Source organism: Equus asinus, chromosome 5 (genome assembly GCF_041296235.1).
Source record: "Equus asinus isolate D_3611 breed Donkey chromosome 5, EquAss-T2T_v2, whole genome shotgun sequence".
Taxonomy (NCBI): Eukaryota; Metazoa; Chordata; class Mammalia; order Perissodactyla; family Equidae; genus Equus; species Equus asinus.
Window position 1 is genome coordinate 25,104,166 of NC_091794.1, and position 26,692 is coordinate 25,130,857.

The 26,692-nt window shown below is 45.7% G+C and overlaps 1 protein-coding gene across 37 annotated transcripts in view; it reads left to right on the forward strand.

Moving 5' to 3' along the window:
* KALRN (kalirin RhoGEF kinase) overlaps positions 1-26,692 on the forward strand; it is a 637,850-nt gene that overhangs the window by 579,405 nt on the left and 31,753 nt on the right. For 15 of the 37 annotated variants that reach the window (XM_044771435.2, XM_044771437.2, XM_044771439.2 and 12 more), the window contains 12 exons: positions 17-120; positions 308-377; positions 694-780; positions 1,671-1,763; positions 2,526-2,576; positions 3,427-3,504; positions 6,974-7,159; positions 7,534-7,705; positions 11,435-11,673; positions 12,905-13,161; positions 16,668-16,791; positions 17,918-17,977. In XM_044771435.2, coding sequence (XP_044627370.1) covers positions 17-120; positions 308-377; positions 694-780; positions 1,671-1,763; positions 2,526-2,576; positions 3,427-3,504; positions 6,974-7,159; positions 7,534-7,705; positions 11,435-11,673; positions 12,905-13,161; positions 16,668-16,791; positions 17,918-17,977 — 1,521 coding nt within the window. Of the gene's footprint in view, positions 1-16; positions 121-307; positions 378-693; positions 781-1,670; positions 1,764-2,525; positions 2,577-3,426; positions 3,505-6,973; positions 7,160-7,533; positions 7,706-11,434; positions 11,674-12,904; positions 13,976-14,897; positions 15,593-15,638; positions 16,622-16,667; positions 16,792-17,917; positions 17,978-26,692 lie in introns of those variants that run through there. The other 22 variants (XM_070509010.1, XM_044771452.2, XM_044771467.2 and 19 more) reach the window with 12 other exon arrangements.

The following is a 26,692-nucleotide window of genomic DNA, read 5'->3' on the forward strand; positions in this document are numbered from 1 at the left end:
TTTCTCTGCTCTGCAGGGCTTCATGAAGAGAATAGAAGAAAAGGGTGTCCCTGAGGACATGCGAGGAAAGGATAAAATCGTGTTTGGGAATATTCATCAGATCTATGACTGGCATAAGGAGTAAGTGCTACATTGTCCTGAAGATCAGGGCATCCTGGGAATCCAAGGATTCCCCATGATGTCCTCCCCATGCCTCTAACCTTAGGGGTAGGGTTTGGGGGGAGTCACTGTCATTTATCTCAACTTTGAGAAATAATACAGTCCTGAAGAATGTGGCTTCCTTCTCTTATCCTCTCCCTCCTTTTAGCTTTTTCCTGGCTGAACTGGAAAAATGTATCCAGGAGCAAGACAGATTGGCACAGCTCTTTATTAAACATGTGAGTGTTTGCCTTCGCCCTCTCCCCCTCCCTTCCCACCAGGCTCAGTTACATTCATTTTTAAAGTCCTTCTCTCTTCTGCCCTTCCTTCTCCTCCCTCTCTGAGTTGTTGGTTTCTTTAACCTTTTTGGCAATCTGGAAGATGGGCTCTTGCCTACTGCACTTACTCTTCTATCCTTGATATTTAACTGCCTCATTGTGTCCCCAAAGAGTGGGCTGCATCTTTGTCCTTCTCCCTGTGTGCAGAGCAGCCTCGCACTCTGAAACGGAGTGTGAGGCGCGAGGTGCCTGAGTGCCTGTCCCTCTGCCTTTGCAGGAGCGAAAGCTGCACATCTATGTGTGGTACTGCCAGAATAAGCCGCGCTCAGAGTACATCGTCGCCGAGTACGACGCCTACTTTGAAGTAAGCTGCTTGGGCTTTGCTGAACCGGGGCTGGGGGAAGAAACTCAGGCCAGGACCACCACGTTCAGAAGCCCTAGCTGTCGTCCATCCACAGGAGGCCCGCACACAGCACTGTTGACCCCCTCAGGACAGGGATAGCTGCCTTAACAGAGCCATTAGCTTCTCAGCTACATTCTCATGAGCGCCTTTGCATGAGAGCAGCTGAGGCGGTCCAGCATGTGGCTGCTTTGAGAAACCTCCTTGTGCAGAATGACTCTGTAACATAAAAACTGCTTCAGAAGCTCCAATCCTCCTCACGTGACCCCAGAGCAGACTGTGCCCACGTTCTTCCACACCAGCCCCTGGAGACTGCCTGCTGACGACCCTCCTCCTCCTCGAGGGGCTCACAGTCACCTCCTAGTCTCTGCTGCTGCTCCCAGAGGTTCTGTCAGGCACCTCAAAGTGTTTATTTTGCCCCAGCCTGGAAGTGTTTATTTTGCTAGAGGAGAGGCAACACCATCATTTGGAAAGAACTCTCAACTCACTGTTTGCAGATCTGAGTTGAGGGCCCAGCCCCGTGGCTTGTTGTGTCCTAGGAGAAGCCTGCCTTTCCCGACTTGGCCCTGGAGTGGTAGAGAGAACAGAATACCCATTCCAGTTTGTCCCCCAGGACTGGGGTGAGGACACAGGGTGTGAAAGTGCTTGACATGTAAGAAGGTGATGGTAAAGTGTGTTCCATGTTGTTGATAACAAATTAGCAGTTGTGTGGACAATTCTGCCTCTCATATGGTTTGAAGATTCTAAAACTTTATTGGTGAACACCAAGACCTGCCTTCTTTGCCTTGAACCCTGATCCAGAGCCCCCAGGTCTTTGATTCCTTTTTTTCTAATGTAGCTCTCTTGTGTTCCAGGAGGTGAAACAGGAGGTAAATCAAAGGCTGACACTCAGCGACTTCCTTATCAAGCCCATTCAGAGAATAACAAAATATCAGCTGCTCCTCAAGGTAAGAGAGCTGTGAGCCTGGGCCAGGGCTGGAGAAGGGTCTTCTCAGGCTCTAAGTTAGGGAACAGGTGAGCTTGAGCTTCTGTCTCCACTGCACTTTGCCTGTGAGCTAGCGGGGGGCACTTTCCTCTTGGCTGTTGGTTACTTGTGTCAGCTTTGCCCCCAAATAAATTGCATGCCTGTTGTTCCTGCCTTTAAGGTTGGTTGGGAATTCATTTCCTTTTTTTTCAATTCACTTTCTTAACTTTGTCATCATCACTGACTTGGTGCCATTAAAAAATAAAAAATAATAAGAGCAAAAGTCAGAGTGAAATACAAGGAGAAAGAAAAGGAAAGACAAGGCCCTAGAAATCTTAGATGAGTAATACCTAAAATTTGATCACATTTTACTTTTGAAAGTGGTGTAATTTGATTTGCCTTGCAGGGGCATGAGGTAAATGGGAGACAGATTTATCTTCCTTTCTCCGTTCCTTTCTTGTCATAACCCCCCTCTCTTCCCTGCTCACATACTTTCTCTGTCCCCTTCGTCCCTCCCTCCCTCCCTTTTCCCATAGCTTTGAATCTTTGATTATTCTGGGGTTTTCTCTATGTCATCATGTCCAACGTGACTCATAACTTCATATCTCAGCTACTAGACACCACTGCCCTCTCTCCTGGGAAGGAAAGTCTTCTGGGTGTTATCATGGTTTTATGATGCTAAGTTTTTTTATAGGGCTCTGTTTTCCCAACTATTTCACCCTTCCCTGCTTCCTCCACTTGCTAGGACTTCCTGAGATACAGCGAGAAGGCTGGTTTGGAGTGTTCAGATATTGAGGTGAGTTTTCTGCGTGTAATGCTGACTCTTCTTAGGGACGATATTGGATGTCTATCTCTAAAGGGGAAAGGTTGTCTCTGGACGACCAAGGGTCCAGGCTGACTCCTCTCAGACAGTCAGAGCCCCTTGCAAACAGCTGCTTGGCAGCATGAAGAATGGCCAGTATTAATCAACACATTGAGTGTTTTTCTAGAACTCGAGAATTCTGTCCTGGGCCAGACCAGAGCTTAGCCCTGCTGGTGTTCTCCTTGTGGCTCCCAGTGCCATGTGTCAGGAAAGGGAGGTATATGAGCCCTCTCACATCCTTCAGAGATTGGGTGTTTCTATGTACAATTTTATCCATGAATCCAGGCACTCTTGGAGTCTAACATGTAAAGTATAACTTTGTCACTCCCTCCCTCACCCTGAGGATTACTCCCTAAGTGAAGTCCTTTGAGACAACATCACCATGGCGATTATTTTAAGCCAGAGAGGTTACAACTATTCTGGCAGGTTATTTTAGATTTAAACCTCTAGTGTTTCACAAGTCATGCTAAGCTGTTGCTTGGGCAGCCAGGAAGCAACAAAGAGAAGAAAAATTGATAAACAGAAGTGGGAAGGTAGGTAAAGGGCGTGCTTGGGAGCATTCTCCCCACATGTGGTCACTGATTCACATGGAGCCCCTGATGGCCAACACCCCCCAACCTAGAACAGGAGATCCCACACTCCTGAGAGTGGGCAGGAGGGACCATTGTTCTTTCCTAGAATTGAGGAGCTGCCAGGAGGTCCCTGTCTTCCAGCACAGAATTGCCGTGAGCTTCCCGCCTGAGTGCTCTTCCCCCTCCTGAGCTGCTATTGTTCTTTCCCGCAGAAAGCAGTGGAGTTAATGTGCCTTGTTCCAAAACGCTGCAATGACATGATGAATCTGGGACGCCTGCAGGGCTTTGAGGTGAGCTCTTAAGAAAGCTTGTAAGCCCTCTCTCCTCTGGGAAGCAGGAACCCAGGCTGTGAGGCAGCTTCCCTTTGAAGGCCGGTGCCCACCTCCTCTGCGTCCTTCATTCACAATCTACACCTTTGTGCCTGGGCGCCCCTGGTTCACAGGCCTAGAAGGTGCATCTATTTAGGACATCCAGTGATACGGCAGTCACAGAAAGTCACAGGGAAGTCAACTAGGCTAGAGTCAGAATCCCAAGGTGGTTGGAAAGACCCAAAATTCTTTATCACTAGGGACCTGGCTATGACCTCATCCCTTTTCTTTCTTGCTTGAGAAATGCTGGGAATGTGCAAGAGAGTAGGACTATGTGAAAGAAGTAGAACCAGAGGGAAAACGGAATACCTTTTTTTTTTTTTGAGAGGGTGGTTCTAATAAACAAGTCTATATAGTGGCTGGCTTTTTAGTTAAATGAATGTTTAAAGCTCTAAAACAACACAGTGCACATTTCTGTTCTTTGAGGAAGAGAATCAAATCTTAGGAGAAACAGCTAGATGTCCCTAGGAGTTTGGTTTCACTGAATGTACCAGTTTGCAAGGGCTGCCATAATAAAGTCCCACCAGTGCTGGGTGACTTAAACAACTATCATCTCACATTTCTAGAAGCTAGAAGTCCAAAATCAAGGGATAGGCAAAGATGGTTCCTTCAGAGGGCTATGAGGAAAGGATCTGTTCAGGCTTCTCTTCTTGACTTGTAGATGACCGTCTTCATGTTCACATGGCATTCGTCCTGTGTCTTCACATCTATTTTTGCTCTGTACATATCTCTGTCTCCAAATATCCCCTTTTTATAAGGACACCAGTTGTATTCAATTAGGGCTCACCGTGATGACCTCACTTTAACTTGGTTCCCTTTGTAAAGACACTATCTCACAATAAGGTCACACTCTGAGGTACTGGGGATTAAGACTTCAATAGATGAATTGGAGGGGATAATGATGAACCTTTGAAGAGCAAATTGACTTTCCTAATTTAAACTTAATAAGTGGCTGTTATTAGTTAATATTCCAAACCTCATATATTAACTAAACATAATCTGTTTTGAATAATAATATGATAAAATTGGAACTGACAAATTATTGACTGGTACTTAGTTGTTGTTGAACCCCTTAGAGAAAGGTGGATCTTCTAATGCTGTTTCCTGGTAATCCTGCATCCTAGGATTTCATTATTCCTTTTTGGAGAAAAGGGATTCCTGGAAGCTGAGGTAATTAAGAAAGTAATAGCTTTTTTTTTTTTTCTGGCTAAACTAGAATAGATATAATAGAATACACATAGGGCAGACTGGTATATGTAAATTTAAAAGATGCTGTATTCAAGTTTGGATTAATGAGTTGGATTCATGATGTTCTTGAGCCAAATACTTTTGTCCTCCTTGCCCTTGCAACCCCTCCTGGTGTCCCTGTCTGATTTCATTTGCTATCTCGTAACCAGGAACTATGTGGAGGATCTTCTTTGTGGTTCATTTTTTGTAGGTTCCTGGTTCTCCGTGTAGACCTGAGGCATTACAGTAAGTAGGATTATGCAGCAGAAATACACTTGAGTTCTTACGTTTCTTTAGTCATCCTAGATGAAGTTGTATACTTTTTCCCTTGGAGTTATGCCAGGTCTGAGGCTATCCTGAACAAGCCAAGTAATTCTTTTTACTCTTAAACCTTGATGTCCCCATGTTTTCTGAGCGGGAGTGTGGCTTGACTTTCTCTTGGTCTCTGAAGGAGCTAACCACTGATAGAAGGAACAGCATCTGATGTGCTGTCTGGCTCAAGTTAGACTTCACAGAAACTGTGTTGTGCACACGTGTGTGTGTCTACAGAAGGCCACACACGGGAGTGTGAAATTATTTTCTATTTTTTGAGGGGCAGGGGGATGGTGAGAAAGATTGGCCCTGAGCTAACATCTGCTGCCAATCTTTCTCTTTTCCTTTGAGGAAGATTATCGCTGAGCTAACATCTGTGCCAATCTTCCTCTATTTTGTATGTGGAACGCCGCCAGAGCACAGCTTGAGGAATTGTGTATAGGTCCGCACCAGAATCCAAACCCATGAACCCCAGCCACCAAAGCAAAGTGCACAAACTTAACCACTGTGCCACTGGGCTGGCCCCTATTTTCTCTTTTAAATCAACACTACCATCTCTTTTTTTTCCATCAAGCCCCAGAGAATCTGCTGTGTGTTCCTTCAGCTAATTGTGAAGGACTGTGAACGTACCTCCATACCTTCCGAAGTCCATGGCTTTGGGCCAGGGAGCAGTTAGCCCCCTCCCTTTGCTTCCCTCCCTTTAAATCCTCTAGCTTTCCCTTCAGCGTCAGCAGGGCTATAACTCATGGGTCAAGCTCTTATGTAATATCAACAGAGCTGTTGGAGCTCTCCTGGCTAGCCAGTCACTGGCTTAATATTAACTTTGGACCCAGGTAGTGATAAGCCTGTTTGGCTGCTGACCTTGACAATAAGGGCCCATGATCCAAGCAGAGGGCAGGCATTTCTCAGGAACACAAAAGAAGAATGACTCATGTGCTGGGTAATGTTTGGAATAAGGCATCATGTGCAGAGAATGACCCACATTTTCACTAAAGGGCAAAATTTGTCACCTGAGAGAGTATGGTTCAGAGGAGGCCCTCTGGCTGCTGTCTCAGATATCAGTTGTCGTCTTCTTGCAGAAGAGTGGAAAAAGCAAGGCTCTGCGATAGCATCTGTGAAGACTTGCTCGGTTGGGCCATATTCCCTTTGAAGATGTGAAGATGTCTCTGAAAATCTGGTTAGAAACTGGCGAACCAAATAGGCTCCACCTCCTAGGCTGGAGGCATTTTAAGAAGGATCACAGGACCCAGAAGAATATCTACCAGCTTATAAAATATGGGCACCTGTCTATAGTACCCCAGCTTTACCTGTTGATCTGTAGCAGGAGACTAAGACTTCAGAATATCCTCATCCTGAAATAATAGTAGGAGAAGAGAGAGACCCACCTCATCAGAATGTTTGTGGTCTCGCCTGTATCGCTTCCCTTGGCCACAGGTTGGTTCCAGGTCCATGGCCCATGCTGCAAGGGAGCCAGGCAAGCACATTTCTCAGAGTTCTAAGGACAGAAAGGCCACTTCTAGATCCAAGTGTCACCTGCTTTCTGTTCTCTTTTTGATAAAAAATAAGAAAGGCCAGGCTAATTCTTGAGTATCTTTTTAGCTAATAATTTGACCTTCCTTCCTTCTGGTATTTTCTTGGAGCTGCTTCTTAGTAGTTGTATAGCTTTCTTTCCCTTTCCCTGGAGGACCCTTCTGTCTGCCCTAGATGAATAGGTGAGTCCTAATTCAGTCTCTTACTAGAGCCCTGAGGCTTTTGGTGTCAGGTCGCCAAAGGGAGAGGTCCTGTGGACTCAGAGGGCTGTGGCCGTCTCCCCGTTTTTCCCTTGCCTCACCCCAATCCTTCTTTCCATCAGGGCACCCTCACGGCCCAGGGGAAGCTGCTGCAGCAGGACACGTTCTATGTGATTGAGCTGGATGCGGGCATGCAGTCCCGGACCAAGGAGAGGCGCGTGTTCCTCTTTGAACAAATTGTCATCTTCAGTGAGCTGCTCAGGAAGGGCTCACTCACCCCAGGCTACATGTTCAAAAGGAGCATCAAGGTGAGAATCCCAGTGGGGATGAGCGGGGAAGGGAAGAGTCAAATTTGAGGGAGCTGCTTCCCTAAGACAGAGGCACTGGAATGAGAGAGGATCTAGAACATTGGGGGTCTTTCATCCTAATAACCTTTGGGCATGAAGGTTGAATATCTGTGAGAAAAAGTGATGGGCCTAAATGCCAGTCTCTGTATGATCCTGCACTTTCTCCAGGAGCGTGTCATTCTCTCAAAGACAGAAACCGAAGTCTTGAGCTATTAGATCCAGGGCAAAATTTTGGAAACATCTCCTGAAATAAAAACTTTGAGGAACCGTATTATGTTGTTGATTTTTTTTAAAAACCCTTTAAATATGGAAAGGATCAACTTGGTTTCTTCCAGATGAATTACTTGGTCCTGGAGGAGAACGTGGACAATGACCCCTGCAAGTTTGCACTCATGAACAGGGAGACTTCGGAGAGGGTCATTCTGCAAGCCGCCAACGCTGACATCCAGCAGGCCTGGGTGCAGGACATCAATCAAGTCTTGGAAACACAGCGAGACTTCTTAAATGGTGTGTGCTGGGCCTGGCTTCTAGCAGAGCCGTTTTCAGGGGACCCCACATCTCTGAGCTTCCTTGGATCTGGGCTCATGATGATGAGTTATGAACCCAGATCACATTTTATATGCATCCCAGCTTTGTAGTTTTCAGAAACACTTTGTTTAGAATTTTTCTGAATCTGAATATGCAAGTGGAACAGATGGGGCATTATAAAGAAGCCCCATCTTTTCAAAAGAAGAGATATTCTCTTATAGCCTTGATGTAGGATATATGCCTTGTGGCCACTGCTACCAGCTGGTAATATTGGGGCAAAAGTCTGAAATGGGCACAGCCTCTTTGTCTTAGGGGCCAGCTGCCAATGACAAATGTTTTCCCATTTGGTGCCGAATGACTGGTAACCTCACAGATTCTTTAGTGTTGTCTAGAGATAACTGGGAATTTGGCAGATCAGCTCAAATCCCCCACTGCTCCCAATGGTGTGAGAGCCTGGGTAAGTCATCTTGCTAGCCAACCTTGCCCCTTTCAAATGAGAGGTGATTGCTAACTCTAAATTTCAGGAATACCTGAAAACTTCCCAGAATGAAATGATGACTATGCAGAGAGTTTCACTCTCTGTAGACCCTGCAGGAGTCCCCTGACAGGTGTGTGAAATGAAATGAAGTGCACTCGCTACTGTGTTTACACTTCTTTTCTTTTTCCCTGCTGGGATTTTCTTCACGTTGAGTTTGTCGTATAAAAGGAGGTTTACAGTTTTAAACTAGTCTTGACCCACTGAATTGATGAGCTCAGAAGACTTTCTGAGCAGAAATGGAGCTTGAAGTTGAACACAAAATGTGACTGATAACAAAATAAACCTGGAGGCTCAGTAGCACATATATCTGTGTGTACGCATGCGCACACACACACACACTCACACTCACACTCACGGGCCCACCCTCTGGGGTATCACCTCTTCTTGCCAGAACTGGACTGTCTTTCAAATGATGGAAATAGGGCACTTGTTGGATGTCTAGCGTGGACTGAATGCTGTGGGGAAAGGTTAAAGGTGACATGCTAGTTGAGGACATTGGGCAAGTCATGATGTTTCTCTGGGCCTCACTTGGCTCATTTTGTGAAAAGGAGAAGCAATCTCTGCCCACGCTGGCATGTGCCATATTGTGCCAGCAGTACCGGAAGCAGAAAGACTCGGCACACCTCCCTACAGTATCAGTTTTACTCCATGGTAAGGGAATGAACACGTTGTGTTTACAAATAAAAAAATAAAAATAAAAATTTTATTTTACAAATAAAAATAAATTATATAGCAGGATGCCATGGCTTTTTAAGATAAAACATGAGACTTCAAAGCAATTTGACGCTTACAGAGTATTTTTGGATCATACCCCCTGGCCCCCCAACTCTAGAACAGTTTGGTAAAAGAAACTAGACTGAGTGATCTCCAAGGTTTTTTCTCATTCTAAAAAGTCTAAGATTAAACACCAGCCAAGCCCTGAGGGGTAGTAATGAAAGTTGTATATGGTTTACAGTTTCTGAGCGTACAACTTTGCATTAACTCTTGTGTTGAGAAAATAATTTTATGGAAAAATATGTGCATATATAAAATGCACTGATTAAGTTGCATTTTATTAGTTGGGAATTTCTGATAGTCTGGGCTGGAATGGGGTTTTTAAGTTCATCAATTCAGGACAAAAGAAAAATAAGGTACAACAATAAATTGAGACCAGAAATAATTGAAGTATCAATAATGGCTCCCATATGTTGAGTCCTTTCTCTATGCCAGGCACAATGCTAAGCATTTCACATGAATGTAGTTCCCATTTAATCCTCACATCAACATGGAAAAGTACTATCATCCTGTATTTTCAGGTGAGGAAAAAGAGGGTCATAGAGGTTAAGAAACAAACAGTAGGTGATAGAACAAGGACTTGAACATGTAACTATGTAATTTGAAATTAGGCTCTTAACCACAGAACTGCAGCATAGATGCTAGTGGTAAGGCACACATTTATCTATGAGCTCCCTAGCAAACAAAGCAAAGAAAGAAGCAGAATCAGCCATAAGACACTGTATCCGTCAGCTGGAAACAAACTCTGTCAGAAGATGCACGGCTTCCTTGATCTGAAGACCCAAGTTATGCAGATTGAGGCTGGCGGAAGAACTTAGGCCCCCTATGTAGCCTATTTAAGAATATATACTATTTTCAAATGCTTTAGCACAGTTATTGCATATAATCAGGTAATACCCCAATTCCGTGTGATGGGTATTGGTTCATAAAGTCAGCTTGACAAGGCCTGCTTCACAACTCTGCTATCTACTTAAGACTTAGAACTGCATTTCTTTGGGCATAGTCAATGATTCAGACTTTTATATGGTTCCAAGAGACCGTTCTCCTAATTATAGTGAATTATGGAGCTATTACTGAACTAGATTATCAATACCTAAATATTTAATGCCTATGGAACACTCTCCAGGGAGAAAGGCTGAGCTCTGACAGGAGCGCGTTCTATACTTTGGCACACTCAAGAGACAAGGTTGTGACAAGGGTCCAGGGCCAGGCTCTTACTTACAGAGATATGTGTAGGCATCTCTGAGCCCATCTCTCCCTCCTGAGACGTCAGATAGAAAGGGAGTGTGACCCTATGTTGAGTCCTATTTAAGTGTATACCTGTCATTATAGAAATAGCCTTATAATTGAAAGTTCTCTGGGCCCCAGCTGTTAACCCACTTAAATATTTCTTACAGTGAATACCGATGGAAACAACACAATCAGGCCAGCCCTTGAAGTCCTTATTACAGAATTTGACCTGTGCAGCTTTTGCCTGGCTGTACCTCTTTCATACTCAGGCCTTGGAACTTTGTTGTCTTAGACTCAAAGCTCACATCTTTCCCTTCAAATCAGCTTTTCCTCTGTCTCCTTGACTACCATTCTCCCAGTCTCTAAACCTGAGTACCCCTCGATGCCTGCCTTTCTTCACATCTGGATTGGGTCAGAGTCTAGTCTCCCTCCGGAACCCTTGCCACACTAGATCCCTCCCTCATGCCCACAGGCTCTACTGTGGTTGGGCCTCTTGCTTGTCACTATCTCCTGGCCTCTGAATCAGCCTCTCCAATCCCTCCTCCCAACTGCTACAAGGTCAGTTGTCTTCAAGTGTGGCTCTGGTGATAGAATCTGAATTTAAAACATTCAAGTTGATTTAACCCAGTCACGTTTCCTGATCTTCAGAACTAAATCCAGACTCAGTAACCTTGGCTTTCTAGATCTTTCGCACCATGGCACCTCCACCCTCTCTTACCTGTCTTGTCTCCTCCTCTTCCATGGAGACCCATGGCCCTGTGCTCCAGGTCATCTGACTCCATCCTGTTCCCCAGACACTCTTCACACTTGCTTCCTTCCTGCAGAGTCTGCATGTCAGGGTCTGAGAGCCAGCACTCTTCTGAAGCTCTTTATTACCCCCCCACCACCTGTCCATACGTGCACCAGCATGTACACTTACTACAGAGTTCTCTTCTTCCTTTTGCACAACACTTTGCACCTCATGCATGGCACTATTTTGTTTTTGTGTTTTCATTATTTAGGTAGGTCTCTTCGTTATCACAGGAGATTCTAAGTTCCTTGAAGACAAGGGTAGTGTCTTCCTCATGTATCTCCATTGTACCTGGCACAAAGCCTGCACTGAATAAGCCTCCAAATCCTTGTGGGATTCCCAAAGCTCAGAGGAACTGTCTGCTCTTATCCTGCAGCACTACAGTCGCCCATCGAGTATCAGCGGAAAGAAAGGAGCACAGCCGTGATGAGGTCCCAGCCCGCAAGGGCCCCCCAAGCCAGCCCCAGGCCCTACTCTTCTGTCCCCATGGGCTCTGAGAAGCCCCCAAAGGGCTCCAGTTATACCCCGCCTCTGCCACCCCTGAAGATATCTACCTCCAATGGCAGTCCAGGGTTTGACTACCACCAGCCTGGGGACAAGTTTGAGGCCAGCAAGGTAAGTGACAGCCCATTACTCCCATGACTCCTATCCTCGCCACTCTGAGGGCACAGCCTCAGGGCTCACTTTAGGAAGTAGCGTCTTTTTATGCTGATGATTTTAGCAGGAACATCCCACTAAATACAGACTAGTCTCAATTATTTCTTTCTTCCCCTGAAAATTGAGTAAGGTAGACCAGTTCCCTCTGGCTCAATCTGGTTTCTATCCCAAATCCTACAACTCACTTTTCTAGAACCTCAGCGAATTAGTTAATCTTATCAGGCCTCAGTTTCCTCTAGAACTCAATGGGTCTGTGAATAGGAACAGCTACGTTTTTTACCTCCCTGCATAGTTTGATTGTGTAGTTTTGTTCTTTTTACCCAAATTATTAGATGATATTGACTATTTTTAATGAACTGTTAATGTCTAAGTCAATTCTGCATTAGAGTAACTGCACCAACCTATTTCATCACATCACCTGGAAATGATTTTCCATATAAAAACCCCCTGCCCTTGTGAATAAGTTGAAGTTACATTGCATTTTGTCAAATTTATTGAAGAATTTCTGATTCTCATCATGCTCTGTGAGGCAGCCAGGCCCCCTTGGGAGTTACACGTCCGGAAGTAGCTTCCCTGCTGTAGAGTCATGTGAAAAGGCCACCGAGGCGGGACCTCTCAGATTAATGAATACAGCAGGGGTGGGGGTGGGGGCTAAAGGAGTTCCGTTCCCCATAGGAGTTGGGTCAGGGTAGGTCATGGCCTTGCCTTTGAACTGGGCAAATATCTCTTTGTTACTCCTGTCTCAAGGAGGGTCTGAATGTAGAGTAAGACTAACGCTTTTTCGAAATGAAGAAAAAAATGTATCAAAGGGTCTGTGTTTTTTCCATGGGGAGGTTGTGACCCCTGACCTGACCTTTGCCCTGACCTCACTCTGCCCAGGTGCATACAGATCCCTGTGCCAGTGCCATGCTCTACCTTCCATTAGTCAGAAGCTACTGGCAGGAAGGGTGCATGCTAGGGAAGGACTTCCAGGAAAAAGGTGTGTTTATACCTATTCACTCTTGATTATAATATTGTATGAAACATTACTATAAAAAAAATTTTCAGAGCACATTTATGAATATAATTTCATTACTCCTATTTACCCTGCTAGTGGGGAGGTTTGGCTTTCCGCCACACAGTAGGATGCAGAGCAAGCCCATGTGACCAGCCTTCTTGTGTCTGTGTCCCTCTCGCCTTTGTCTCCTAGCAGAGCGACCTGGGAAGCTGCAATGGGACCTCGTCCATGGCCGTGATCAAAGATTACTATGCACTGAAGGAGAACGAAATCTGTGTGAGCCAAGGTGAGGTGGTCCAGGTCCTCGCCGTCAACCAGCAGAACATGTGCCTGGTGTACCAGCCTGCCAGCGACCATTCCCCCGCAGCCGAGGGCTGGGTCCCGGGCAGCATCCTGGCACCCCTCACCAAAGCCACGGCAGCAGCAGAAAATAGTGACGGGAGCATCAAGTAAGTGCCTCGTTGGCTTCCCCGGGAGAGGAGTATGTGGATTAAAAAAATTCAAAAACAAACAAAGAACACAAAATGCAAACACACGGTAGGGAATTACTGCTGCGTACTCTCGACAGTGCCACCGGAACCGAGGTTTGAGTGCTGGAACCACACGCAGCATGGGGCATCCAGACTGGATTGTTCCGATTTTTTGTTGTTGATGGTAGTGGCAGTGATTTTTCTCTCCTTTTCGTTTATAATTTTCTCTTCATTTTTTTCCCCTTCTTTTTCCCCCCTTGTTAAGAAAAGAACCCTACTGAGACCCTAAATGACAAAAGGCATGCCCTCCGTTGCTCCATTTGACCCACCACAGGATTCACTGGACTGGACTTCTATTTATATTGTATTAAGTTACTGATATATATATATTTTTTTGATTGACACCAAAAAATTACCTTAGCACAAATGCCAGACCTGTATAGGTCAGAGGCCCCGCTGCTTCTCCCAGGAGAGAGGGAACTTTTTGGTTGTCTATGGCAATTCCTCTGTACAGATTGTAATTTCTTTTTTTTTTTTAATTTTCCCCCTCCCCTGTCACTTTAATATATGTTCATGGTAATTTGTAAGATATTTCTTTTCCTTATTTTGGTTGCGAAGACCCTTCCGAACACATTCCTGTATAAAGTATTTTGCACTATTTAAAGAAACCCATATGGATGAAGTCAGGTTGTGCAATATAATGGAGAGTCACAATGTCCATCATTGTACCTGTAATGTAACTAATAATTTTAAATGTACTATTTTAAATATGTAAAATAAATTTTCACCATGAGCATGTTTTAATGAGGTTCAAAACTAGTTGACCCTGTTTCCCCCATTTCACTATTCTGGGACTTTTAAATGTGCAAACGATTCTTCTTTTTTTTTTTTTTTTTTTTTTTTTTCCTGTCTGTATTTTAGGAATTGGTTGAATGCATTGGTAGTTTTTTCCAACACAAAAAGTGCCTTTGTTGCTAAAGCTCCAACCTTAGCTTTCCCTTCTAAACAGCCCTTGCTGGTTTTCTCTAACCCCTAAGATGAGGAATGATGCAGATTGGATGCTGTCCAACGGGGTGACCTTGAGGTCCTGACGTCAGTGAATGACTAGAGTAGAAGGCTGTGTTTGGCTTGCATCCCCCACGCTGTCCATGCTGTGCGGTCATCCATGGCAGGGGTGGAGGGAGCTCCCGTAAGATATCTGAGCAGGGACACCAACAGCTTCTTTGGCTCCTTCTCTAGATTAAGGGATAGAGGCTACTGACCTCACCCTGGCCTTTCCAGGTAACCACAGGCCCACCCGGAAATCAGTAGTGGCCTCTAAGGTGCAATAGGCCCAATTCTTTTTATTCTAAAGACACTTGGTTTGGGTACCTTTTAAGAAGCCTTGGGAATAAAGACCCTGACAGCAGTGACATTCTTACTCATCACCGGCCTTACAGAGCTAACGTATGATTTGTAATCTTATTATCCAGGCACTCAGCACTTCTTCCTCCTCACCTTTGGGTCTTTTGGTCACTTTTTCACACCTTCCATGGGAGGGAAGGGAGGAGGGGTGTCAGGCTGGGTGAAAGAGAAGAGATTTCAAATACAAATTGGTCATTTTGGTTCATTGTCTGCTGCTCTTGCGCAAGGGTTGGTGGGAGTGGAGCAGAGCAACTGACTAAAAGTGGTTGTGAGTATCTGTCAGTGAGGGACACTCGCTGCACCCTCCCCAGGGCCTGCGATGACCACAGGGGTCAGAGGTGGTTGTGATGCCTACAGTATAAATATCACGAAACCCTGTTTCCACATCGCTCCCTGGGCTTATGGGCAAGAGATGGAAGCTCCCCAAACCATGATGACGAGTTCTTCTGGGAAGAAGAATATGAGATTGAGCCTGTCCTGCCGCTTGTACTACTCTGAGTCTTCCTTCTGAACATTATTTGTAACATTTCCAGTTTCTCACCAAGCGTACTGAATGACCCAGAGGGTTGTAATAAACATGGGAACACACCTCCTGACTCAAGCCATTCTCACAATGAGCTAGGGACATGAGTTTTGGGTAAAAATATGAGATGAAAGTCTGAAGTTTAACAGAGTGATATTATCTAAGGTTAATTTCCCTGACCGGGTCTCACTCAGATACAACAGTTGGAGTGAGGAGCTAGTATACAGGGGATCCCAGAGAGCCTGCCTATTTAGCAGCTATAGGAGAAGGTCTGGCCAAGAGATTCTTGCCTTTTGAAGGAGCTCCCTTGCCCCCAAAATTTGCAAACATGCCTGCGATTACTCTTTCCTACTCATAAAGTTGGTTGTTGAGTATCTGTGTTAGTGACATATTTTGGGGACACCTTCCTCAGGGGATCCTAAAATTCCTGACACGTGGACTTTTGTGGAGGAAACGCTATACCTTTTGGAACATCTTCCTTCCTCCCAAATCTCATATGCCTCTCTCTTCCCCATCTCCCTTAATGAAGGCTCTTTTCATTGAACCCTGACTGCCTAAATTTGACAAGGAGACACCGAAGGGAAACCAACGTCACTTATTCCAGACAATGATAGAGCTTCATCCAGATTCTGTGACCACAGCTGAAATCGATGATGCCTGCCCAGGGTCACTGCCTTCGCGTCTTTATCTTTGAGTCCTGACACTTCCCTGGAACTCAAGAGCTCTGCTCTGAGCGTCTCTTCACAGGTCTGTGAAGAAGTAGCTCCCAGCCCCCTCAGGGGAAGAAAGAAGTCAGGATGGTGTGAAGGGGCATTGCTGCCCTCGCCTCCCTGCGAGCACATATGGGGTCTTATCCCAACAGGAAAACTCTAGGACCTCTTAGTGGTTGACAGAGCCCGGTATTCACAAACACTGAGTGATGTGGAGCACATAGACCAAGAAACGCTGCATCCTAAAATATCCAGATAAATGAGTAGGTGCTTCACTGTTTATTAAGTCAAATGCCCCAGAAAATCCTATCTGTACTACAGTGTTGCGAGTGGCCACAGCCCAAATACAAATAATGAGTTGGAAACCTCAAAATCATCCTTCTGGGTCTTTGTATCTGGTCCTGGGAAAGTGTTAATAGCTTATGCACTATAGAATATTAGAATATACTTCTCTTATCTTCCCTGTTTTACCCCCACCCCGCTTCCCTCCCTATTCTTCCCCATCCACCCTACCCTTCAGGAAGAGAATTCCTCAGTCCTATAAGGCTTTATCAGTATGATATAAAAACTTCCCTTGGTAGAGTTTAATAGGCCAGTACTCATCTTTTCCTCAAATGCTGCAGCCAACTGTGCACATCCATCAGGAGGGGTCATCCTCACTTACTTCCCGTTGGAGGTGAGATCAGCTGCCAGCCACCACAGGAGCTGGCCTGCAGGTTTGGGGCCTCTGAAGCTGGGGCTTGACTGGAGCATCTCACCTGCTGACTCACCCAAGGGTGGCAAGCCCACCCAGCGCCTCACTCTGCCCTGACCTGCCATTTTGATTGGTGCATTTTTTGGTACAACAGGAAGTCATGTTCATGGCATACTCTACGCATGAGAAAGCGGGCGGAAGTGGAGAACACGGGTAAAAATGAAGCCACAGGGCCTCGTAAACCCAAGGATATTCTGGGCAACAAAGTCTCTGTTAAAGTGAGTAAGGTGTTCCAGAGCTGTGTCCACCTCTCATCTCCTCCCACCCTGCAGCATTCTCACGAGGCAACTCGGGTGGATGGGGATTTTTTTTTCCCAATGTGGGGACCACAGGGGAGGTAGTTTAGCAGGATTTTGCATGCAAGATCAATTTATTTTTTATCTTTTATTTCTCCTGGCAACTTCGATTCAAATAAGTAAGTATCTCTCTTTTTTTTTTTCTTTTATGCCTTTCTCTTTATCCTGTGCAGATGTTTTGTAGAAAAATTATCTGCAGCGTTATTCTCTTAGAAATGCAGGGTGCTTGATTCATACTAAAGTTCTCAAAGCTGCCCATTCAGTATCCCAGGTTTAAAAATACATGCAGGGTAAAGACACTACGGATGCTTTCCAAACCCCAAACGCTGTGAAGTCTGAGGTTTGGAATGTAAGGGCCACTGCATCCTTGGTAAAGTTTCATTTCTTTTCCCCAGAATTCAGACGATATCACCTTCAGGCCTATGCATGGGCAGGGAAGGGAGGCACACAGATGAGGCCCAAATTACTGCCTCCTAATAATGCATCTATCACTGTGAACTCACCGACTGTAAGCTTGGGCAGACCCGTGTTGTCCGCCATCTTGAAACAACGTGATGTGTTTTAAGTTGGGCTCTCTGAAAAGCCCTGCCCCTGAACCATGGGAATTAGCTGCTGTTGTTTAATTTGGTTATAATGTGTGATTATCTACCTGGCACTTTTCTCCCTTCCTGAGCGAAATAAGAACAACCAAAACCCATTCTAACGTCCTTCTTGGGGAAAAGAAATTATATTCTCTCCTTCACCTTCATCTGGGCAGTCCAACCTCCCAGAAGACCACAGTTAAATTCCACAGCACCCATGCTGCCTTCAGCTGCCTCCATTGCTGTTTCCTGTGGGACGAGTGGCCAGACATGAGCCCGCCTCGTCTCCCTGAAAAGAGCATGCTGCGCCCTCGGTGGTTCGCGCCCCACCTGAGAAGCACCTGGTTTTCTCTCTGCCTGAGTCCCCATTGCCCCGCTTCTCTGAAGTTCTCCTCGCTCTCTGACAAACGCTGCCTGTGTTCTAACTGTGTTCTCTTTCTTCCCCCTTCCTCATGCTGCCCACCAAGGAGACCAACAGTTCCGAGGAGTCAGAGTGTGATGATCTTGACCCTAATACTAGCATGGAGGTAGAAGCAGCTATTGTTGTCCTATTTCCTACAATGATTGTCTTTTTTCATGTGTTCTGTACCAGTGACCTTGCTAAAGCGGCCAGCAAGTCAAGGATGAATTGTTATGCCAGGGCATCTCGGGGTGTCCGATCCCAACTTAAAAAAAGCTTAATTCAGCTCGATTTTGATGGAAAACTCTACCTAGATATCTTTTTAAACATACAAACTTCTGTTTCTCTTGAATGCTTGCTTGATATTTTCTTTTTTTTGGTGAGTTTGGCTTTCTGTAGAAAATATCCAACTTCATCGTTGGAAACTTAGAACACATTTTTTTTCATGGAAAACAGCATTATAAAGAGTGGTTGGTTCCCAGCTAAAAGACAAGAACCCATTCAGTTTTAGTTTCTCCCTCCTCCATTTTCCCTCTTTCTTTCCTTTTCTCCTCTTCCTCTGGGTCATATTCTCCTGGGACCTGCTCCTCCCTCAAGTGTCCGGGAAAATCGTGTTTTGAGTATGGTTGGTGGAGACCTGGCACCTGGTCACTCTGTACAGCTGGCTGGTGGCAAATGATGAGCAGTTGCAGCAACTCCAGAGGCCATCTTTGCCTGGCCCCCAGGGCTCCTGGGCAGTGGCTGTGACCTCCGTGAGGGGAAAGAAGCTCTGGGAATGGTCTCCCTCCCATAGCCCTAGCGGAGGCCTCTCTGGAGATGGGGAGACGGGAACACTGCCCTGGGACCTCTCTCACACTCTAAGGTTACAGGGTTCTGGGAGTGGACACACCTCCACCAATAAGAGCATCAAATGGACAAGAACGTCAAGCTCCTCCTGGGCTAGGCTCTGTTTGGGGTTGTAGAAACAGGACTCTTACACGGCTTGCTATAAAGTGACAGCCGCCATAAATGTATAAACCCTGAAGAATTAGAGCAGACTTGGAGCTGGCTTTCCCTGATGTTTTGTCTTTCAGAGTAAGTTGAAATGTTTTTCTCCAAATCTGTGCCCCCATCTCCAATAACAGATAAGAGTTTAGAAATTTCCTCTAAGCACAGAGTCTGTTTTTTTAAAAAAAACCTTTTCCTTTTTATAGTCCAAGATTTTCAGTTAACTCGATGGACTTTTATTATTCTAATTGGACCTAATCTCAAAGAAATCTACCACCATATTATGACAACCACCACAAAACCCAGCAAAGACCATGCGGCCAACCAGGAGTAAGTCAGCTGTGGAAGACACCCCTGGAGTAGAATCGGGCCAGAGACAAGAGGTTGAAAGTAGGAGTTCTGCCAAGATCCAACAGTTGCCTGTGGATGTGGGTATTGCCACGGAGCTAAATCTGGCAGGTGTAGGTCAATGCAATGCTCTGGGAGGAAGTGGATATGGCGTTTGTAGCCTAAATGTATCTTACAGAATGAAGAAGCCAGGGGAAATTTCTGGCTCTGCTTTCCTTGCATGCCTAGGATAGGCACCAGCTCCTGCAGAGTGCACACCTGTCAGCTTGTAGATCCCTGGGGGCACCTGTATCTCCAGGCCTAAATGTTGCTGACTTATGTCAGAGATGTCATCTGCAAGTAGAGGAAGGCCAGGCAGAAGGAGGGGAAAAGCCAGGTATCTGTATTCCAGAAGGCAATTTGGGAGCTTTTTCAGCTCTGGTGGACTTGGGGAAGAAGAGTGACTTTCCTACTCTGCTCTTTCAAGGAAGAAGTGGGCCCAGGGGTCTGTGGGAGCAGGTGAGAAGCACACACTGAAGAGGTTAACTGATGTAATCAGATGCTGCATTCTACATTTGGATAAGCAAAAGCACACGTGCATGCGTGCACACACATCTTAGCTCTGCTTTGTGAAGTGAACACATTTCTGAGGTTCTTACTCATCCTAGACTTGCAGCCCTTTGCACAGGCTAAGTGAGATGGTCCTAGGGAGGTGCTCTGGGGTGCTTAAGGAGAGGCATTAGGATGGTAGTGCTGAGCAGAGGAAAGCCAAGAACTGTGTTGATACAGGCCTGAAAAGTTTTCAAATACCATAGTTGAGGCAGAAATTTCAGTTACCTGGAGCTCCTGAGGGAGCATGTGGTTGGAAACTGCAGATCTGGTTCATCCAAGATTTCTGTAGAAGGTGTGCATGCAGTCCTTGTGTATTTCATATGGATCCTCTTAAGCATCACAGAGCTCTGCTGAGCTGTTGCTGTGTTGAAATTAACTCTGAGCACATAAGCAGGTGCTGAGGGAAAGCAGGCATCTTGGTACTGCTAGTTTAGTATTTTCAGACACAAATAACAAGATATAGAAAGTCAACCTGTCAACATACATTGAGAATTTTCTCCTGGGATAGGTAAGTAGATCTTTATTGCAATGTTTATTGCAGAAGAAGAAAGTGACCAGTGAGAAGAGCTATGCCTTGCAGACCTGCTTGAGAAACAAGTGGGCGGGCCACCACTTGAAGGCCTCTGGCTGCTAAGTTGATAGTTTTGGGCATCGTTAGCAGGCCCAGCCTGGCCCCCAACCTCACTCTTATCTTCTGAACCTGATTACTGTAATAGGTGGTCTCTCTCTGGGGGAGTGTCCCTGTGCTCTAGAGCTAAACTGCAGTGCCCATGGCCTGTGCTATGAGCCCCTGTGCCTGGGACCCCAGCTGCCATCCCAGGCCATACACCTGTGCACTGCTCCATGCTAGGTCTCAGGATGCTAGGGCCTGCCCTCCTGACTGCCTCCCCTTGTCCTGCTGCCAGCACAGTGATTCCAGTCCTAGCTGTGGACAGGCTCTTAGCTCCTACCTGCACACGAATATCACTACCAAAGCATCCTTTCCTTTTTCTCAGTTGGTGGATTGAAGGGTTCCTTTGCGAAGCAGCTTCCTGGAATCTTTACTTACACATCAGCTGCTTGCTACCGTCAGGGCTGGCGTTAAGTCCCGCTGTCCTGTCTAGGGAGATATATAGCATATCTTTGAAAGCTATTTAAGAGGAAAATAAAACATCTTGAATCCTAGGAATCTGGTTTACAAAGCTTTCCAAGAACACCCAATTATTTTAAGGGAGGCAATTCTGCCCAAAGCTTTACGTCCTTCTCACCCTGTGGAGACATGCTTGTGAATATTCTCAAATGCAACCCCCACTCCTCACTCCCAGCACACAAGCCACACCATCAGCCGCTGCAAGATTGGCTCTAGGTCTGTGCGATCCCCTCGTGGCCTCGCACCCCTTCTCTCCTGCTGATCCGTGATCACACCTCAGAGAACTGTTCTAAAATGGCAAGGGTCGGTCCAGAGCTCAGTTCTTTACCCTGCACCGACTGCACTGCGGGGGTGTGTAGGAGTAGAGGGGGATATTGTATATGAGAAAAATGTTTCTACATGGAAGAAGAGTCAAATCAGGCTACAAAGCAAACCCGAGGCTCTCTTGAAAGCAAGTTCACATTAATTTGTTTTTTCCAGTACAGCTTAGACTGCTGATTGCCTTTTATTGACAAGGAGCTCAGGCATGATGGTGGGCTGGGCACCACAAGCCCCCCGTCAGCTTCTCAGTCCTGGCCCTGCCCCAGTGTCTGTGCTGACCCCCAGGCTGGAGCCAGGGCTCAAAGGTCAGCGTCTGCCCGCTGAGCCAATGCTCATCTCTGAGAAGTCTGGATACTTTCTGAGCTATACTGGATTTCTCTCAGGACCCAGGCCGGGCAGGCTTCCACACCCGTACCACCTCTAAGAAGTTGTCTGCGGGCTGAGTCGATGCTTGGCTTTTTGCACCTGCCCTCCAAACCCAGCACTGCCGCTTGCCTACATCATACACTGGAGCAGGAAGGCTGAACCAACCTCCCGACTTGGGCTTTGTCTTCAGGAATAAAGATTCTCAGCCCAGCTTTTAAGTCAAGCCTAATTAATTAAATGCATCTTTAATTAAAAAAATTTTTAAAAAGCCCGATACCACTTTTAGCAGAGAAGGTCAATCTATCAGAGTAAGAGGTTGTTGTGATTCCAGAAAGACTCCATCTCTGCCCCAGCCATTTACCATGGGGCCAGCCTCTTTCCAGAACACAAAGTGCAGATACTACCCTCGGTCATAATGCCAGCCAGGAGATATTTAGCAAGGCACGTTACTTTCTGCAGTAAGAACAGGGTTGAGATCTTATGGGACATGGTTCCAAGAGATGAGAGGGAGAAAGCACTTGGCAAGGTGAAACTAATTTGGGAGGAAATTTCCAATTAGGGTAGGAATCGTAGAGTTGAAGGGAAGTTGGAAACCTTTAGTTAACCCCAGCCTCTTCGTTTATTTTTTTTATTGTGATAAATACACATGAAGTTTACCGTTTTAACCATTTTTAAATGGCATTAAATACCTTCATAATGTGCCACCGTCACCACTATTCATTTCCAGAACTTTTTCGTCATCCCAAACTGAATCTGTACCCACCATTCCTCCAGACCCTTCAAAGACTTTTAGAAGCAGAAACTGAGGGAAAAGAAGTTGTAACTTTCTGTTCAAAGATGAAAAGGTGCCCTGAAGGCAGTTTCCGGTTTTCCCTGGCCATTATTCCCCCAGCTACACCATCCTGCTCCCCTCTTGGAGCAACCCATCTCCAGGTGGTTTTTAATCGAAAACACAGATCCTGGCAGACAAGACAACCTGCCTTCTAGGGCCAGTTTTTCTTTGTGAATTTGTTATTCAGCTTTCCAGCTCAGCAAAGAGGAATATCATTTCTGCCCATCCAGCCCTCCATGGCTGAAGTATGACTTCAATAAAAATCTCACAAAGGCGGTGTCACATGGAAAGAACTCTGGAACAGGAGTCAGAAAAACTGGTCTCCAGTCTGGGTACCATGAGCTCTGAGGCCTTAGGCCAGTTAATTCCGAGCCTCGGGTTTCTCTGCCGGAGGTCCCACAGCTCCAAGTGGACACGTGTTTGTGTAAGTGATGTGGAACACTAAGCACCATGCAGATTTAAGGTGTGATATCAAAGGACTTTGCTCTCCCAAACTTTTTTTTTTTCTCCTGAGGAACATTCACCCTGAGCTAACATCTGTGCCCATCTTCCTCTATTTCAATATGTGGGATGCCTCCACAGCATGGCTGACAAGTGGTGTAGGTCCATGCCTGGGATCCAAACCCATGAACCTGGGCTGCCAGAGCAGAGGGCACTCAACTGAACCACTACACCACAGGGCCGGCCCCTCTCCCAAACTTCTGATTCTGAAAAAATGAGACCCCAAGAGAAGAGGAAGTAGAAGATTCTGTGCCCTGCCCCCTGAAACTTGGTTTTCCAGGGGTGTGCTGGGAATGGCCTAGGTACATTTCCTCCTGAGACCTGACTGGCATGTCCACTTCAGCTCTGGGGAAAGGGTTTTTTGTTTGTTTTTAAAATATTAAGTATTCACAGGCATTTTTGTTTTGTTTTTGTGAGGAAGATTGTCCCTGAACTAACATCCATGCCAATCTTCTTCTACTTGGTATGTGGGACACTGCCACAGCATGGCTTGATAAGCAGTGTGTATGTAGGTCCACGCCCAGGATCCAAACCTGAGAACCCCAGGCCCCCGAAGCGGAGCGTGTGAACTTAACCACTACGCCACTGAGCTGGCCCGTCTGAGCTGGGTTTGAGTGGCCAGAGCTGGCCATTCTTTCCTTCCTGGAACCCACACTCCCCAGCCCCAGCTCCCATGTCTTCAAAGAGCTAGCCTGCTGCTCCCACCTCAGCTGCTTTGGCTCCTTGTCCCAGATTCAGAGCTTCGAAATAACCTGGTGAGACAGATTGAAGGAAACTTTTACACCCCTCGTCAAGTGACTGATCTGGCGTCACCAGTGTGTTTCCACAGACGCCTGTTACTGCGTTTTATGAAAAGAATTTTTTTATGAAAAGAACTCTTTGGAGAAAAGAAAGTGAAGCATCATATTCCTCTCATTTTATTTTTACAAAATGTTTTCTTTGTAATATATCTGATGGTTTGGCTTGGAGACTCACTCTTCCTGCCTAGCTTTATTCTGCCTCTCCATGCAGACTGATTTATATTCTGCCACTAAGAGGAGGGCACTTAGCTTGCTGGAGTGGCATTTCTCTCTCCTGGGAGAATTACAAGATCTTCCACTGCATATTCATGTCTGTTATGCTTTCTGTTCCTTCCAACCACCCAGTGAAGGTGGGGTTTTCTTGCCCTCCTGGAGGAAACAGGTTCAGAGAGGTCATAGTCATACAACCAATAAAAGCAGGTCTTGATTGCAGTCCTTTGAGAGGCCAAACTTGGCATGCGTTCTGGAGGAAGTCTGCTCACTGAGGCTCAGGTACTTTGTTACGAAGGGTCAAATTCAGGTCTTCCCTTATTGCACATTTACTTGTTGGAGGAGAATTTCTTCCTCAACAACTTTTTTAATCCCGTGACTGTTGGGGTAATTACTTGGCCTCACCCATACCCTTTCCCAATGACTCAGGAGTCCAGCCACAGAAACCAAAATAGGAAGTTCAGTTGCATGGGTTGGAAGTGTCTGAATTGGTTTCTCAGGCCAACACAGTCACTCAACACATCCTAGTCATGTGTGTCTTGCAGCATCCTCACCCTAGTCTGGAGGCCTAGCTCATTTCATTTCTGTTGTACACTAACAAGATTACCAGGTGCCATTGACCCAGGAGAAGTTGCTCTAAGAGCTGGCTGTTGGAGGGGCGATGTCCATCCCCTCCCTCCCCGCCCCCCGATCCCCCATCTCCCCCATCCCCCCACCCCCATGCTGTCAAGGCTCACCTACAGGCTCACTCAGTCTGATATCCTAGTCAATTCAATTTTCCAAATTCAATAACACAAAGCATTTCAGTGAGTACTATCAAGGGCCAACAAATTATGTAAGATCAGGTCCTGTGCTCAAGAAGCATACAGTCATGTGGAGGGAGGCAGATTTGATTAAATGCCTAGGTTACCTAGCAAACTTTAAAACTTGCTCTAATAGAGGCATAGAGCTGTTCATTTATTCTTTCGGTGATATTTAAACACTCACTCAGGCACTGGGCTAATAATAATGGTAGCGACTTTTTATCTGTCTTTCCTATGTACCTGGCTCTGTGCAGAGTCTGTTCCTCCAGACGGCATCATGACATAGGTACTATTATCATTATTCCCATTTTACAGATGAGAAAACTGGAGCACAGAGAGGTTAAATAACTTCCCCGAGGTTGTATATTCACAACCTGCCCCCTTGAGAAGCCTATGAGCATGACTGTTGGCTTCACACGATGGCAGTGTATGGGTTGGATGGAATACTAGGAAGTAGACAGTCTTGGAGAAGAGTAAAGGGTGAGGAAAGAGTACGAGCAAAGGTGCTGAGGCTTAAAAGTGCCTGGCACGTTTTGAGAAGAGTATATGGTCTGGGTACCTGGGGTTCAGGTGTGTGGGAAGAGTTGTAGGAGATAAAGCCTGGCAGGTGAGGGGGCCAGACGATGAAGGCCTTGGTGGGCTTGCTAGGAAGCGTGGACTTGATACAGTGGACGGTGAGGAGCGGTAGAAGATTGTTAAACAGAGTCAGCATGATTCGTTCTGTACTTTAGGAAGATGACCGGCACCTGTTTAAGGAATGGTGGGGAGAGGCAGGCCTGTTGGAGCTAAAATAAACCTAGTGGAAGGTGAAAAATATATGACGGGTGAGACAGGGTGTGGAAGGAGAGCCAGTGAAAGGCTGAGGAGGGTCCGTGGGGGAAGCGGGAATGAAAGCAGCTGAGTACAGCACGGGAGGTCAGGGAAGGGGCATCAGGCATGGGCATTCCTACTGGGGGACTCCAAAGGAGCCCCCAAGTCAACCTTGCACTCTCCCATGTCCTCAGACCAAATTTTAACTTGTTCTGGGCCCATAGACTCTGTGAGGTTGTTTGACTCAGTAGAAGACATTTGGGGCAGAGGGGTACAATCAGGGTCAAATCACTAAGGGATGAGACCTCAAAACATTCATCCATAAAGTCTTCATCCCAAGATCTTGGCTTCCAGGTTTAGAAATGAGATTTATAAAAAGGAAGTTATAGCACCAGCACTGCACCGTCCCCACCCCTCAGCCCTCTCCCTTCCTCAAAGACTCCTGAGCTACTAAGAGCACCGTGAGACCAATGCAAGCACAGCAAGGAACCACCTTTTTGTTCCTTTCCCCTCAACTATTTTGTGGGACCGGTGATAGATTTTTTTTTCATTCTATTAAAAGGCATGTTTTCATCCTTTTTGTTTTTGAGGACACACTAAATGTTCTCTAACCAAAATACCTCGGTGGGTGGGAGAGGAGTTTGGACTAGAAATCCCCATGCAACAATTAATGTGCTGAACACATGGACATTCATAGAGACTTGTACCCGACAATTAGTGCTTATGAGTTCTTCTCAAGAACACATGAAACTTTTTACAAAAATTGGCCATGTACTACTCATAAGGCAAGTCTCATCAAAATTAAGAACCAGTATCATATAGACCAACCACAATGAGGTTAAGTTAGAAATCAGTAACAAAAAGATAATTTTTAAAAATCTCATACATTTGGAAATTTTTACATATTTCTGTTAAAATTGGGTCGAGGAAAAAAATCATAGTTGAAGAGGAAATACTTAGAACTAAATGATAAAATATTTGGGAAGTAAGGAATTAGTTCTAAGATAATTCTACTGCTGTTTCAGATTGTGTTGCATTTGCCACTTGCATTATGTCCATTTAGAAATGAGCAGAGGTAGGAATATTTTCAAAATATTTAGAAAGTATTTTTTAAAAATTTAGAAAATCCGGTCTGGTTTTGCCA